Genomic DNA, 17101 nt, shown 5'->3' with positions numbered 1-17101 from the left:
TTCATAAGGATTGTTTCAGAATATGAATTTTAAAAAGGTTCCCAAACTAGTAAAGATAAAAGAAAATTACAGGTATAGAAATATATTTTAGCATGGAAAATTAGAAGGTAAGAGCAATGTTTCTGAATGAGAAAATATTTTGTCTGGTAAAGTAATATTCTTATGCTAATGTCCAGGATTAAAGATGTCAAAACTAAGGATTTAAAGTTGTGAATGTCTAAGTAAGTTGCAGAAAGTTTGGGGAAGGTAAATCTCAAAAAATTTGTGTGTTTGTTTAAATTGGCTATAATTTATCTATCAAGATAATTTTATTCTATTTGTTGGGCTTGTGGAAACTAAGTCTTAAAGTAATTAGGGTTTGTATCTGTTTGAAAGTCTGAAATAATTACTTTGTAACTGGTTAAACAAACAACTGTTACTTAAACCTACCAATATAGATGACACCCTAAGTATATGTGACTAGGTATAATGTATGCATTATACCTAGTCACATATACTGAGAACTATGGCTATCTAAACCTTGTCTAAGTGTTATGTAAAAATTTATAAAATGAGGGGCTGGGGGTTGTAGCTTAGCAGTAGAGCAGAGACCCTGGGTTCTTTCCTGAGCACCACATAAAAATAAACAAACAAACAAACAAATAAACAAACAAAATAAAGGTATTGTGTCTAACTACAACTGAAAAATAAATATTTTTTAAAAAGTTTATAAAATGAAAGTATATGCAAGTTTACTGGCAAGATAACCACTAAGTGCTCTCTTTTATACATTGTATCTGACATTGAAGGACCATGCTCTCAATTGAAGACCTGTCTTATATATGTTTGCTTTGAGTAAGTCAATTTCTTATCATTAACCCTGTTTCCTAAATGTATAAGAAATTTAAGGCTATTGATTTTGTTAATCCATGCAGACCTGTGATTACTGTTACCATACACTCTGGATTCTAAATTGTACTTTAAAGTTAAACTTAGTTGACCCAGAGCCCGGAGTCAAAGCCGGTTCTTAATCTCGTCTGGTCCCTTAGTCGCCCGCCTCCTCTTCTTCCAACATGACAGATGCTGCTGTGTCCTTCGCCAAGGACTTCCTGGCTGGTGGAGTGGCCGCGGCCATCTCCAAGACCGCGGTTGCGCCCATCGAGCGGGTCAAGCTGCTGTTGCAGGTACAACATGCCAGCAAGCAAATCACTGCAGATAAGCAATACAAGGGCATTATAGACTGCGTAGTTCGTATTCCCAAGGAGCAGGGAATCCTGTCCTTCTGGCGTGGTAACCTGGCCAATGTCATCAGATACTTCCCCACCCAGGCTCTCAACTTTGCCTTCAAAGATAAATACAAGCAGATCTTCCTGGGTGGTGTGGACAAGAGGACCCAGTTTTGGCGCTACTTTGCAGGGAACCTGGCATCAGGTGGTGCCGCAGGGGCCACATCCTTGTGTTTTGTGTATCCTCTTGATTTTGCCCGAACCCGCCTAGCAGCCGATGTGGGGAAAGCCGGAGCTGAAAGGGAATTCAAAGGCCTCGGTGACTGCCTGGTTAAGATCTACAAATCTGATGGGATTAAGGGCCTGTACCAGGGCTTTAATGTGTCTGTGCAGGGTATTATCATCTACCGAGCTGCCTACTTTGGTATCTATGACACTGCAAAGGGAATGCTTCCAGATCCCAAGAATACTCACATCTTCATCAGCTGGATGATTGCACAGTCTGTCACTGCTGTTGCTGGGTTGACTTCCTATCCATTTGATACTGTTCGCCGCCGCATGATGATGCAGTCAGGGCGCAAAGGAACTGACATCATGTATACAGGCACGATTGACTGCTGGAGGAAAATTGCCCGTGATGAAGGAGGCAAAGCTTTTTTCAAGGGTGCATGGTCCAATGTTCTCAGAGGCATGGGTGGTGCTTTTGTACTTGTTTTGTACGATGAAATCAAGAAATTCACATAAGTTATTTCCTAAGTTTTTCCCTGCCTGTGAACAGGCATGTTGTATTATATAACATATCAAGCATTCTGGACAGACTCTTGGCTGTTTATCAATGGCAACTATTTGCTGGTTGAAAATGGGAAGCAATAATATTCATCTGACCAGTTTTCTCTTAAAGCCATTTCCATGATAATGATGACAATAATGATGGGACTCAATTATATTTTTTATTTCAGTCACTCCTGATAAATAACAAATTTGAAGAAATAAAAGTATCTAAAAACAAAAAAAAAAAATAAACTTAGTTGAATGCAAAGCTTTGCCAAGTTGGTGTTCTCCAAACTAAAATTATGTGTAGCAAAATCTCTGATTTGTATAAAAATAACAAATTTGGTTGGTATTTATTCATGTCACTTGAGGTTTTATAGCTGGATCAAGTAACATGTTGAATAAATTATATATACAATTTGGTGTTAATCTTCACACTGGAATTGGAATTTAAATGCATTTTTGGAAGCTAATAATGAGAGCCTGATCTGTTTAAAGGTGAAATTGTAAAACAAGGAAGTATTTTGCTGCTTTTTTTTCACAAAAAAAGTTAAAATCTCTCTTAGTCTTTGTTTAATTTATGTTTCAGATGTAATGTTGTATTGTGTTATTTGTTAGGATCCCCACTTTACCTGAAATAAGAGTCTGAGTCCCACCTTACTACATGTTAGAATGGCTGCAAAATAGGCTAGACTTGAGATCATTTAGAGTTGTGATAGGTGGGATTATCTAGAGTTTGATGATAGCTCCAGTCCGGTGGGTGCCAGCCTGGTTGGCTGGGCAAGTTGATAGCAAGATGCCCTCACACCCTCTTACAACCTACTGACCAGCTCCATCTGTCCCCGGACACTTCAGGACTAGTAGTGCTGGGAAACTTGGCTCTCTCCATCATCTCCAACCAATGCTTCCCCCAGGCAAAATGCCCCTAGTCTGTGAAGTTTCACAGGATTGCCTGGACATGAATGACCCATGCAGACCCACTCACTATCTGACAGATAAGGATGTAAGATACCCCAGGCTCAGCCATGTTGCAGTCCTAGGATCTGAACACCATTTCACCTTGCAGAAAGACCATGAGGGATCTGCTCAAAGGAGGGACCCTGAAAGAAGTGGCAAGATGGTGGCCACCAGCACTCCCAGCAGGAGGACCTTAGGGCAGCCAAACCCTAGGCACCCTGGCATGGGACCTCCAGGTCTTGGCTGGTGTCCCCAAACAGTTGGCTGCACCACGAGGTGGTGGTGGCAGCAAACCTGCAAGCATCCTGCCTCCTATCCCCCAGGCACTGGCCAGTGACTCAAGATGGAAATGGCTGTGTGCAATCAAACCTGCAGGCAACTTGGCAATGGACCTCTGGGTGTGGGTGGAAGCAGCAGGACTTCTAATTGAAAGTGAGGTCAGGTTGAAGTTGCTGCCATTACAACAACAAACAAAATCACTATCAAGGATGAAGTTCATTGGGGTAAAATTTCATAATTAAGCACAAGAACATTTGTTTTGATCCAGGAAAATGTTTGAGATTGCAATCTAGACTACCTGTTAAGAGTGATCCTTACATTCTACTTATATGAACCAATTTAGCAGAATCACTGGTTTTTGTTTTGTTGTTTTTTTACTCTATAATATGAAGGAAGTATAAAATATCATTCATTCTCTACCAAGATTTTTTGGTCAGAGTTCTGCAGGGAATCAGAACCAAGAGACTTATTGTAGAAATTGGCTTATGGGTTATGGAGCCAAGAAATTTTAGTGTTTGCAGGCAGGAGAATCAGGAAAGCAAGGGGTATAATTCGGTTTGAACCAAAGACCTGGGACTGAGGGCTGAGAGTTTAAGTCCTGATCTGAGTCATGGAGACTGAGAAATAGTGAAGGTTTGTCATATCCCAGAACCAGGAAAGATGGACATCTCAGATCATGCAGAGAAATTTGCCCTTCCTTTGACTTTTGGTTTTGTTGAGCCCCTGAAAGGAGTAGATGATGCCTGCTTTTACTAAGAAGGGAGACTTTGCTCAGTCTACTGCTTTGAGAGCAAATCTTTGCCAGAATCACTCTCAGAACACCACCCAGAAATAATATTTTACCAGCTATCAGGGTATTCCTTAGGCAGTGTGTTGACACATAAAATTAACCAACACATTCATTGCATTAAAAAATTGTCAATTCATTAAAAATTGTTTAAAAAACAGAGCTGTTTATTTAAGTACAACAAAACATATAAAGAGAGTCCCTGAAATTAAAAATGAAGTCCGCCATGGTGTTTTACAAACAATATTGCTTGCACCATCAAGGTTGTTAGCTTTCCATCACTGTGAGGAAACTACTGAAGACGGTAAACTAAAGGAGGAAAGATTAACTTCTGGCTCACTGTTTCAGAATTTTTAGTCCAAGTTTGGTTGACTGCATTGCTTTAGGGTCTGAGGTAAGGCAGAATATCCTGGCAGTAGGATCTGTGGCAAAAGAGACTGCTCCCTTTATGGTAGCAAGGGTAAATAATTTATTCTTTTTGAAAGTAGAGACAAGTGGGGAGAGAGAGACAGAGAAGAGAGGAAAGAGAGGGAGGAAGGGGCCTGGGACACAAAGAGCCCTTCAGAGAGTGACCCAACTCCTGTCCTCATAAAGTTTTCCTCACTTCTCAATAGCACCAGAGTCAATGAATACATGGATCTTTGGGGGACACCCCAGTTCTAAAAGATAACAAAGGTCAACTCAAGGTGCGGAGAAATATTTGATTACACAAACCAAGATGGAAACTGTTGAGATTTCTTGTTCCAATAGCCAGAGGCTAAGTGTACATTTCCACAGGTTAGTGAAGGACATGGCTTATCACGTTAACAAAAAGTGCAGAATTGAATTATCACAAAACACAATAAAAAGCTCAAAGTTGGCTTTTCTGCCCGTGGATGCAGCAGAAAAAGCATCGTTAAAGTCTCTCTTCCTGCTGCCATCATGTCTAAATCAGTGTCCCCTAAAGAGCCCGAACAGCTGTGGAAGCTATTCATTGGAGGGCTGAGATTTGAAACAACTGATGAAAGTCTGAGAAGCCATTTTGAGCAATGGGGAGCACTCACGGACTGTGTGATTGTGAGACACCCAAACACCAAGCGCTCCAGAGGCTTTGGATTTGTCACTTGTGCCCCTGTGGAGGAAGTGGATGCAGCCATGAATGCAAGACCACACAAGGTAGATAAAAGAGTTGTGGAACCAAAGAGAGCTGTCTCAAGAGAAGATTCTCAAAGACCGGGGACCCACTTAACTGTGAAAAAGATCTTTGTTGGTGGCATTAAAGAAGTCACCGAAGAACATCACCTACGAGATTATTTTGAACAGTATGGGAAAATTTAAGTTATTGAAATCATGACTGACCAAGGCATTGGGAAAAAAAAGGGGGCTTTGCTTTTGTAACTTTTGATGACCATGACTCTGTGGATAAGATTGTCATTTAGAAATACCATACTGTGAATGGCCACAACTGTGAAGGGAGGAAAGCCCTGTTAAAGCAAGAGATGGCTAGTGCCTCATCTAGCCAAAGAGGTCGAAGTGGTTCTGGAAACTGGTGATGATCGTGGAGGTGGTTTTGATGGAAATGACAATTTTGGTCATGGAGGGAACTTCAGGGGTAATGGTGGCTTTGGTGGCAGCCATGATGGTGGTGGATATGGTGGCAGTGGGGATGGCTACAATGGATTTGGTAATGATGGAAGCAATTTTGGAGGTGGTGGAAGCTACAATGATTCTGGGAGTTATAACAATCAGTCATCAAATTTTGGACCCATGAAGGGTGGAAACTTTGGAGGCAGAAGCTCTGGAACTTATGGTGGTGGAGGCCAATATTTGCCAAATCATGAAACCATGATAGTAATGGCGGTTCCAGCAGCAGCAGTAGCCATGGCAGTGGCAGAAGTTTTTAATACTGCCAGGAAACAAAGCTTAGCAGGAGAAGAGAACCAGAGAAGTGACAGGGAAGCTAAAGGTTAAAACAGATTTGTGAACTCAGCCAAGCAGTGTTGGCAGGGCCTAGCTGCTACAAAGAAGACATGGTTTAGACAATACTCATATGTATGGGCAAAAAACTCAAGGGCTATACATGCGACTAATTGTATAACAGGTTTTTTTTAGTTTCTGTTCTGTGAAAAGTTCAAAGCATTCCACAAAGGGTATTAATCTACTTTGTTTTTGGCACCCGGGCTGTTGATTGCTAAATGTCTGATCATGACGCTGAATAAATGTCTTAAAAAAAAAAGCTCAAAGTTGAAGTTACAGGATCTTCATGAGGGTCATCATATCCTGGGGTAGCAGGAATCAATGGGTGGCAAAGAAAAGGTGGGTGTGGCTGCTGCAATGGACAGGAGAGTGAAAGCAGCTATCAGAATAGTCCACCTCTTGCAAAAGAGGGTATAGGCCCGTTGTGTCCCTAAAAGTGAAATACCTGAGTATCTTCTAAATCCTGACCGGATGTGAATAAGCAAAAGAAGCATATATAAATTAGGGGTTTGTTTGAGCCATTAAGGCACAGAAGCCACTTTTCTGGGAACTCCTGGGTGAAATTCCCCAGTTCAAGAAAGCCCAGATCATGCTGGCCCTTGTCTTGGCTCATAGCTTTAGGACCAAACAACCTATTTCCTTCAAGATCCCTGCAACACCAAGAAACAAGCACCGAAACAAGCCTCCTACCACATTGAAAACTATCTACTGACCCCCTTGGTCTGTACAACGATAAATAAGACAAGCATGGGCCTATTCTTTGTTAGATGTCAGACCCCTCTGATCAGCTCAATGGGTCATACCTACCTTTGAAAATATATAACCCTTGTCTTTTTGACTTTACTTCTTGATATATTACTTTCATAGCTTTTGGTGACCTTCACCCTTGTGAGACGGGCATGGTAACCATTACACTATGGTGATTTTCTACTCAAAGCCTGAATCCCTTTAAAGCTAACAAGCTACAATTCATTGCTTCATCCATAGCCTTCATGATAGGAACCCTCTCATTCTCTCAACAACTAAACTGTCGATAGCCAAAGTTAAATGAGAAAAATTCCAAAGTTAATAAAGAACATACTAATTATGCTTTTTAATGGATTATTTTTTGTTTGTTAGGGATGATGCTAAGAGTAGGTCTGACAATTATTAGGACAAGAAGCTGGCAATCTGAAATAATTTATTTAAGTGTTCTCATAATCGTCAGATTTCAGTGTGGCTTATCCATCAAAGCAGGCCTGCCTTGTCATTAAATCATATAAATGTTTTATTGGTTCTAACGTAATTCCTAAACAGGTTAGATCAAATGAAAGCTTTGATAAGTATTTGTACCACTCCATACAACCTTTGGAGCTCCACTTACAGAAAGTTATAAGAATTCTTTTATTTGTCTGATTTGTAAATGTGTGTACATAATGCTTATATTATGTCTACATTACATGATATTAAAATTGACTTATAAATAAATAAGCATGATCATAATTTAAAATTAACATAAAAATGGACCCAAATAGCTTTAATTCACTTGATTTAAAAAGTTTCAATTGAAATAGGGTAGAGAGTTAAAAATAAAGATATCTTTAAAATTATTAATTTAAAAATTTCCAGCTGGTTAAATAATTAACTTGTGGGGCTGGGGCTGGGGTTCAGTGATAGAATGCTCCCCTGGCACATTCAAGGCGCTGGGTTCAATCCTCAGTACCACATAAAAATAAATAAATAAAATACAGACATTAAAATAATAATAATAATAAAGTTATTAATCCCTATGATATTTAAAATTTATATCTATTTGCTTCTAACAATTTTCTTTAACAGGAAAAAGATAATTAATACTGTTATCTACATTTGTTTGATGTCTTGGATCTTACCAGTTAAGAATAAATACATTTAAGGTAAAGGGGAGTAATTATATGTCTTTATTAAAAGAGGTACTTATTGATTTACAAGGTTAGAGTGCTAGAATGTCATCCATTGGGTGCTAAAATATCATCTACTAAATATAAAAACATCAGACCCTATTAACTAAAATAACTTAAACATTAGTTGTGTTTGTAATTTGGTTAATATAAAAAAAGATCTAAAATTCCTTTATTCTCTATGTCCTCATGAGAACCAAGGGGCTGGGAGTTAAACTTCTATCAGGTGTGATTTATATAGAAAGGTTTAAGAAAAATTTCACCCAGTAAAGTGAAAGGCTATAAATGTCTCAGTAAATTAAAACAAAATATGTACAAAATAATTTTCAAAATGTTTACATATAGCTAAATTAGTTACATGAAATTAACACAATCAGCTGAAGTTATTGAAAGATTTTTACTCTTTAAATCCTATTAAGTTTCTGACATGAGGCCTATTTACCAATATAGATAAGATCTTTTCACAGACCTTTATTACTTGGGCATTCTAACTAAAGGATAAAAGAAATAAGAAATACTGAAAACATTAGTCTACTCTCATTCCAATAAAATAATTTTTTTATATCTGTTGAGTTTTATTATTTAAAAAAACACTAATTTTAAAGGATTTAAGGTATATAAAATTTTGTTTAAACAATAACTGTTATTTTAAAAGTACCACTTACATTCCATATTTCAAATTTTTCTTTAAAAGCTAAACTTGTTTAATATAAAAAAATCAGTGTAATTATGATATTTATAAATAACATATTAATTGTATCTTTATTTCCCAAATATACCGTCATTAAAGTACAAGATTTAAAAGAATATTTTACTAAGCTGATGTTCTTCAAACAAAAGTTTCTACAACAATAGCTCTTAAACTATATAATAATAACAAATTAATTGGAAATTAATGGTGTCATTTAATATTTTATATTTAAATAAATATGTTATAAAATTTTACGTTACTCTCTACCCTGAGACAATTCTTTTTTTTTTTTTTTAAAGAGAGAGTGAGAGAGAGAGGGGGACAGAGAGAGAGAGAATTTTTTAACATTTATTTATTTTTTCTTAGTTCTCGGCGGACACAACATCTTCGTTTGTATGTGGTGCTGAGGATCGAACCCGGGCCGCACGCATGCCAGATGAGCACGCTACCTCTTGAGCCACATCCCCAGCCCCTGAGACAATTCTTAATTGCCTTTTTTTAAAAGACAATTAAGACACACTGGCTTATTTAAAAGTTAACAATATGAAGTATATAATTTTTTTTTTTTTTTTTGTGGTGCTAGGGATTGAACCCAGGGCCTTGTGCAAAGCAAGCACTTTACCAACAGGTCATGCCCTGCTTTGAAAATATGATTCTTGCCATTTTGTCTTTATTTCTTGATAGATTACTTTCACAGTTTTTATTTCACAGCCAGCCCATCTCTCCCATGGGTACCTCGCCCATGCTAGATATGAACAGGAGAGCTGTAGGCTAAGTTAGAATACGTGATGACGTGCTGGAGGCCTCTGGATTTGTACTTCAATCTTCATCTGCTCTATGGAGGAACAGCAGGGAGTAGACTGGCAGAAGACCAGTAAGGCCAGTTATTTAACTGAATCACATTTTCAGAAGCTTCTTGGGAGTACCTTTAGAAAAGAAACAGGTGTTACTTCAACTCTCTCAAGAAATTCTATCTCAATTCTTCTGGGTGCTCACCTTGGGTCATGTTATTTCCCTCCATCCATTACCCAAGGATCCAACAGCCTCTATCACCCTCCTCCCTTCTTTCCCACAGGCCAGAATCAGTTCCTGCCCTGCTATAGGCTTTGGTCTCAGGACTGAAGCCCTAATGGCTGGATCTGCTCCCTGACTGGAAGTCTGCTCCTCCCCCGATAGGAGGGTCCATAGGACCTGGGGATGCCGAGAGTCCTGCCAAAGAGAAGGGTGTGGAACCTAGTTCCCAGACTTTGGGTGGGGTTGCAGACGACATCTTTCTTCCCCCTTCCCCCTCAACCTCTCCTTACCTGGGAGCAGCAGAGCTCTAAAAGTGACTGGCCCTGTCTGCTCCCTCCACTCTGGTTAAGTCAGCTGGAGCATCAGACTCCAGCAGCTGCTCAGCCCCACCAGTCTCTGCAGAGGCTCTGCTCAAGGCAAAGGCTGCTGAGCTGGCTCAGGATCTGGAGTCTGCAGGAGGCTGGGTTCCAGGGCCAAAGCCCAAGGGCCAAGCCTGGGGTTCTAGGAGTCCCCAGAGAGCTGGCATCCTCTGCCTTCATCCTGAACAGACTCCACTCTGTTTTCAATTCAGCTTCTGGAAATGAGCCTCCTGTGGGAATGCAGCCCTGAACTCCAGCCTTCTAGGTTGGGCTGGGAAAGGCCTTCCCTGCGCCTTACCCTGGCATTAGCCATAGGACCCTCTTTCTCCCTCTCTTTTATATATGAACATAATACCTTGATTTTAAGTTTAAACTCAGTGCCTAACACATGCTAAGCAAGCACTCTACCACTGAGCCAGGACCGAGGCCCCAGGACCCTCTTCTTTGACTGTGGGTATGAAGTCCCTTTCTCTGTACACACTGAATGGAGCTACCATGCTGTTATCACCCAGGATTGGGTATTTCCTTCCTGTGTGCCTGTTATCTCCACACCATGCCCCACTGTGTCCCTCTCTTATAGAAATCTGGTATGAATCAGACCTGCATCAGCTAAAACCCTTTAGAGTCCACAGGCTGCCTTGGTATGGCCCCTCCTCTTTCCCATGGGCCCTGACAGGGAGGATTTCTCAGAACTCAGGGCTGAGCATGGCCAAGCTATTGCTTCCAGTGACTGGAGGCCTGATTCTTCTGTCTCACCTCAGAATGGGAAGGACCAGTCAAGGTACAGACTAGGATCTTGGGAATTCACTTTCCTGTCTTCATTGCTCCCCCATCTCCCCCATCCCTCTCTTCAATCTGCCTACAATACCTGTCAGAAAAAAATTATGATGCATCCTATGATGAGGATTGTAGTGATTAAAGGTACTGAATTCCAGTGATTAAAGGTACTAGCTGAGGACTTCTCAGTGACTGTGTCTGGGGTGGTGGTTGAAGGTCCTGAAATGGAAACAAAGAGCGTTAGCCCTTCTTCAGACCAAAATATGAGGACATAGCTGCTTAGATCCTGCTGCCCCAAGTCACTCAGGAAGGCAGATAGTTCCTAGACCTCTGCTATATGGCAGCTACTGTGACAGGTCCTGAGAAGTGAAGGAGACAGGAAAGGGGCCATGTCTTTAAGGGGCTCATAGAGCTAATGGGAGAAGCCTGGGTGACCATGCAACTCATCCTTCCTGGTGGCAGAATATGAGGAGACCCATGACGATGGTGGTGGAGAAGGGTCTCAGGAGCTGACATGTGAAGTGATTTAGAGGAATTTCCAAAAAGAGATGAGCAAATGTCAGACCAAAAGAATATGCACTGAAAAAGAGGCATTAGGAGGTGAGAAGGGAAAAAGATGGAAAGACTATACCTATGAATGTTAACCCAGGTCTGACTCATGCTTGATGGATTGTACACACACACACACACACATACACACACACACACACACACACACATAGCAGCATCTCATGTGAATCCCACTTCTTCCCCCTCCTGCCAGTTACCTGTTGGTTCCAACTCTGCCTCCCATTCCTTCAAGTTCTGAAGCCAGGTTCTACAGTCACCTATCGAGGACCTGTATAACAACTCCTTGTCATTTTCCCACATTTCTTTCATCCAGTTGGACCCAGGATGTATCTCTCTCCACTTTCTGTTCTCTGAGTCAAAAAGGAGCCACATCTTTCCATTGAAGCCAAACTGCCAAGAGCTGTTGGATTTATGCTGACAACACATCCTGCCCTCCAGGGTGTTCAGACCTGCCCCTGTCAGAAAGAAATCGGCCTCCTTTTTAACAGATCCTTTGTCCAACCCAGTACCACCTTCCCTGTTTTCCTTATAATTTGGCTGTGTTCTGTCCTCCAAAACAGTTATGTCTGGGCTTTTAGAGGGACCATCATCTAACTCCTAACTCTCTTTTTTTTTTTTTTTTTACATGTACACAATCAATTTCCTTCAACCCAATATCAGCTCTCTTGTGCCCCTGGACCATCCTTACGTACCTCTGGCCATGTCATTTTCTGCTTTAGTGTCAGCCAGTTTCTGTTTTAGCATATCCCCCAATTCTCTCAGCATGGCTTTTTGCTCTTCCCAGGTGACTGTGGCACTCACTTTCCCTCCCAGGGCACTCAAGGATTTGACCTTGTCCATGCCACAGTCAGAGGAGAAAAAATTCTTGTGGTCCACCTGGGCTTGGATAGTACACCATTGCTGTCCAGGTGCTGGCTTAGAATTGATGGTGAAGTCATAGCAAAGGGAGTGAGTGCCTGTGAAGGAAAAGGCGAGTAAGGGTTGGGCTGGTGAGAAAGGACCCTTTAGGCACCCCCTCCCCATCCCTCTGAAGGGCTGAGCTGGCAGAGCAAGAATGACCCTTCCCAAGCTGTGTGCTCCACCTGTTTAAGGTGGGCATGTTCCCCTCCTTTGAAGAGGAGAGGAAAGCAACCTCATGTCCAGGACATGGCCCACTTCCCCTCTGCCCTTTGAACAATGCCTACACCCAGGAGCACATCACCTTGCAATGGCGGTGCCAGGCCTGCTGTGAGGGAAGGGCCTGCATGGTAGAGGATGATCAGACGCAGGAGAAGGGACTGTGCATGCTGAGTCATGGTGGGCACAATGAGGATGGGATCACAGCTGCATGAGAAAGAGTTCATAATTATGGTTCATAGCTTTTAGCTTGACTGTTAGGAGATGGCACTACTGTCCCAGGAGATTGCCTTTTTTTAGGTTGGAAAGTGATATTGTAATCTGAATAAAATGAAAAATCCATAGTTTGAAGAAAGGTAGTAAAGGAAGGAATCAGAAGTATGTGCTTTGTGGCTCAGAAAATTGTATATGCCATGTTACTAGAAAAGCCAGAAAAATGACCACTGTGATTTTTAAGAAAGCCTGGGAGACTCTTGTTTATCAAGTGTATTAGAAAATATCTGGTACACAAACCTGAACCAAAATTAGTGGAAAGGAAGAAATAATAAGTTCAGAGCAGAGCACAAATAAATGAATCAGAGACTAAAAAGGAGCACAAGAGAGTAATGAAATAAGGAGCTGGTTCTTCAAAGAACTAAACACAGGTGAAAAGTCAGTAGCTAGACAACTAGGCAAAGTAGAGAGAAGACTCAAATTCAGACAAGAAAAGGGAGAGATTGCAACTGACACTACAAAAGTACAAAGGATCATTTGAGATTATTAGGAACAAAGATACCCATGTTTGTTATTATTTGCAAAGATTTGGTAACCTAGAATAAATGGAAAAATTCCTTAATACTTACACATATATATCTTACCCAGGTTGAATCATGAATAAATAAAAAAGCTGAGCAGACCTATAATAAGTAACAAGATTGAATCAGTAGTAATAGCCTTCCAGGAAAGAAAATCCCAACACAAGAGAGCTTTACTGCTAAGTTCTACCAAATATTTGAAGAACAGTGTCTAGTTCTCCTTAAGTAATTCCCAAAAATTAGAAGAGAAAGAAATTCTTCCAAATACATTTGATAAAGCCAGCAATTCCATGATACCAAAACCTGACAACACACACAGAAACTAACCCACAGCTAATTTTTTAAAAAATATTTTTTAGTTGTTGATAAAACTTTATTTTATTTATGTATTTATATGTGGTGCTGAGAATCGAACCCAGTGCCTCACACATGCCAGGCAAGTGTGCTATTGCTGAGACCCAGCCCTAGCCCCAACAGCTAATATTTTTGATGAATAAAGATACAAAAATCCTGAACAAAATACTAGCACACTAAATTCATTTGCCCACTAGAAAGATTATTCAACATGACCAAGTGGAATGCATCTCAGGGATGCAATAATGGTTCAACACATCTAATCAATAAATGTAATACCCCACATTAACAGAATGAAGGACAAAACTGATATAATAGATGTAGAAAAGGCATTTGATAAAATCAACATCTCTTCATGATGAAAATGCTGAACAACTAGGTATAGAAGGAATATATCTCAACATGATAAAAGATGTGTGAAATAAGCCATCAGCAAGCATCATATCAAATGGATAAACACTGAAAGTTTTTTCTCTCAGATCTGAAACAGAAGAATGATGCCCATTTTACCACTTTTAATCAGTGGAATTCTGGGAGTGCTTGCTAGAGCAATCAGGCAAGAGAAAAAATGAAAGGCATCCAAACTGGGAAAAAAGGAATAAAATTCTTACTGTTTGCAGTTGAGCTGATGTAACATATAGAAAACTCCAAAGACTTCACCCAAAACTAGTAGTGGTAATAGATGAATTTAGCAAAATTGCCAAATACAAAAAAATAAAATTATTAGAGTTGTTATATGCAAATAGCAAATCATCTGAAATAGAAATCAAGCAAACAATACTACTTACAATAACTGCAAAAAATATAAAACCTTGAGACAAATTAAAATAAAGAGGTAAAAGATCTCTAAAATGAAAACTATAAAGCAATGAGGAAATAAATTGAAAATCACACACACACACACACACACACACAAATAAAAAGATAACCAATATTGTTCAAATGTCTATTCTACCCAACAAGATCGGCAGATTCAATGTAATCCCTACCAAAACACCAAGAGCATTCTTCACAGAACTAGAAAAGACAATCCTAAAATTTCTATGGAACCACAGAGCTCCTGAAGAGTCACAGTCATCCTGCATGAAAAGAACCAAGCAAGAGGAGTTCCATGACCTGACTTCAAAATACAGGACAAAGCTGGAGTAATCAGAACAGCATGGTGCTGACTTACAAACAGAAGCATGGACCCATGGAACAGAACAGAGAGCATAGAATTCGACCCACACATCTACAGCAGCCTATTTTTGAAAAAGGTATAAGAATGTACAGTAGAAAAAGGACAGTTTTGGGGCTGGGATTGTGGCTCAGCGGTAGAGTGCTCACTTAGCACTGGAGGGACCCGGGTTCGATTCTCAACACCACATTAAAAAAAAAAAAAATAAAGGCATTGTGTTGTGTCCATCTACAAAAAAAAAAAAAAATTCTCTCTCTCTCTTAAAAAAAAAAAAAAAGACATTTTTTTTTTTTTCCTATACATGGTGTTGGGAAAATAGGGTAGGGAATCCACAGGAAAAAGAATGAAACTAGACCCCTGTGGCTTTTCACTCAGAAACAATGAACTCAAAGTGGATTAAATGGGCTGGGGGTGTAGTGCAGTGATAAAATGCTTTATACCATGAAGGAGAACCAGGGATTAATTGAAAAAAATAAAATTTTATTTTTAAACATTTTAAGGATATTGTAATGGGAAAAGATTTTTTAGACAAGACCCTAAAAGTAGAGAAAACAAAAGCAAAAACAGATAAACAAGATGAATCAAACTAAAAAATCTTCTGCACATCAAAGGCAACAATTTTGGGAGTGGAGAGACAACCTACAGAATGTCAGAAAATATTTGCATGCTGTATATCAGGTAAGAGGTTATATATGGAACTCAAAGAACTTTAAATAATTAGAAAACAAATAGCCTGATTGCAAAATGGAGAAAAAAATCTGAAGACATTTCTCAAAAGTGATAAGTAAATGGCCCATAGGCACACAAAACTGTGCTCAGTATCACCAGTCATCTTTGAAATGCAAATCACAACCACAAGGTGACATCATCTCACTCCAATAAGAATGACTGTTAACAATAAAACAAACAAACAAACAAACAAAAAGTGCTGGCAAGAGAATCCTGTATATTGTTAGTGGGTTATAGATTCATAGTGGGGGACAGGTAGGAGGGCTTAGGCAACCAGGGCAAGATGGCAAGTGAGGAGGTTGGGCAGGGCCCAAACAAAGGAGCATGGGGAGGGTCTTCTGATGAGGTGAACTTCCTGCTTGACCTAAGTGCTGGTGGACACAAGTGGGGGACCCAATCAGACAGACACTTCCATACTAGTGCTCCCAAGCAAGAGATCCAAAAGGAAAACTAAAACAGATGCATGGACAGAGGGGGCACCCATAAATAATATTTAGGAGTGTGTAGACAGGGGAGGAGATCAGAAAAGGAGGAATTCCAGAGACCATCCAAAGAACAGGCCAAAACTCCCACTGGATTCCCAGCTCTGAGGCCCCTCTTCTCAGAGAAGTCCTCTCTATCTCTCTCTCACTTTTGCAATAAACCCACTTCTTACTTTCTATCTCAGTTTTCTGTTCTTAGATTCTTCACTGAATGAACACAATGATGGGTGTTTTCTAATTATTAATTATAGGTGGTAATAATAGGGCCACTAGGAAAAACAGTATGAGGTCCTTAAAAATTTAAAAATTGAACTAGCATACGATCCAGGAATTCCTCTACTGAGTAATAGCCAAAGTAAATAAATACAGTCTGTCAAAGACATCTGCACTCCCATGTTCAATGTAGCACTATTCAAAAAGGCCAAGAAACATAAACAACCTAGGTGTCAAGTGATTAACAGATTTAAAGACAATATGATACATGACACAAACTGGAATACTATTCATCCATATAATGGACAAAATCCTGTCATCTGCAACACCATTGAGGAAATGGAGATCATCGTGTTAAGAGAAGTCAGCCAGAAAGACAAGTATCATATGATCTCACTTGCATGTGGAATCCAAAAAAAGTTCATCTCAGTATTTGAAATCAGATGGTGTGTACAGAACAAGGGATGGGAAATGTTGATAGTTGGGAATTAATTTGCAGTTAGATAACAGTGATAATTTCTGGTGTGCTCCAGCATAGAAGAGTGACTGTAGAAAACCGTATTTTGTTTAACTCAAGAAGCTAGAAAAGGGCTGGGGTTGTGGCTCAGTGGTAGAGCATTTGCCGGTCAAGTATGAGGCACTGGGTTCGATACTTAGCACCACATAAAAATAAGATAAAGGTTTTATTTGTTCATCTACTATATTAAAACAAAAACCCAAACCTTAAACTAACAACCAAGCCCTAAGGAGGGGCTCAGGTTCCACTCCTGGACATCTACTCATCTATCAGAAACAGAGAAAGAGACCAACACAAAGGATAACTACAGACAAAGGGACATATGTAAAAAAAGAGGAAAGAAAATCCATCTCATTTGAAGTGAGAGTCCGAGATCTCAGAAAACATGACGAAACAGGCACCACCCCATGCCCCCCTTCACAATGCTCCAACAA

The 17101-nt window shown here is 39.9% G+C and overlaps 2 protein-coding genes and 1 pseudogene across 3 annotated transcripts in view; 2 read left to right on the top strand and 1 right to left on the bottom strand.

Annotated features, from left to right (window-relative positions):
• Nucleotides 1-988: 988 nt before the first annotated feature.
• Nucleotides 989-2194, top strand: LOC144256595 (ADP/ATP translocase 2). The gene has a single exon (XM_077801883.1). The coding sequence runs from the start codon at nt 1053-1055 to the stop codon at nt 1947-1949; it is 897 nt and encodes a 298-aa protein (XP_077658009.1). The 5' UTR covers nt 989-1052; the 3' UTR covers nt 1950-2194.
• Nucleotides 2195-4871: 2677 nt separating this feature from the next.
• On the top strand, nt 4872-5882 carry LOC144256722 (heterogeneous nuclear ribonucleoprotein A1-like; annotated as a pseudogene).
• Nucleotides 5883-8828: 2946 nt separating this feature from the next.
• Nucleotides 8829-17101, bottom strand: part of LOC144256624 (UL16-binding protein 1-like) — a 32107-nt gene continuing 23834 nt past the window's right edge. For both annotated transcript variants that reach the window (XM_077801971.1, XM_077801972.1), the window contains 5 exons: nt 12487-12608; nt 11978-12241; nt 11483-11740; nt 10807-10934; nt 8829-9491 (listed from right to left, as the gene is read on the bottom strand). In XM_077801971.1, coding sequence (XP_077658097.1) covers nt 10810-10934; nt 11483-11740; nt 11978-12241; nt 12487-12608 — 769 coding nt within the window. In that variant the 3' untranslated portion in view covers nt 8829-9491; nt 10807-10809. The remainder of the gene's footprint in view (nt 9492-10806; nt 10935-11482; nt 11741-11977; nt 12242-12486; nt 12609-17101) is intronic.

Source organism: Urocitellus parryii, chromosome 8 (genome assembly GCF_045843805.1).
Source record: "Urocitellus parryii isolate mUroPar1 chromosome 8, mUroPar1.hap1, whole genome shotgun sequence".
NCBI classification, from domain to species: domain Eukaryota; kingdom Metazoa; phylum Chordata; class Mammalia; order Rodentia; family Sciuridae; genus Urocitellus; species Urocitellus parryii.
The sequence above is the reverse complement of the archived record's forward strand: the minus strand, read 5'-3'. Positions and strand labels throughout refer to the sequence as shown.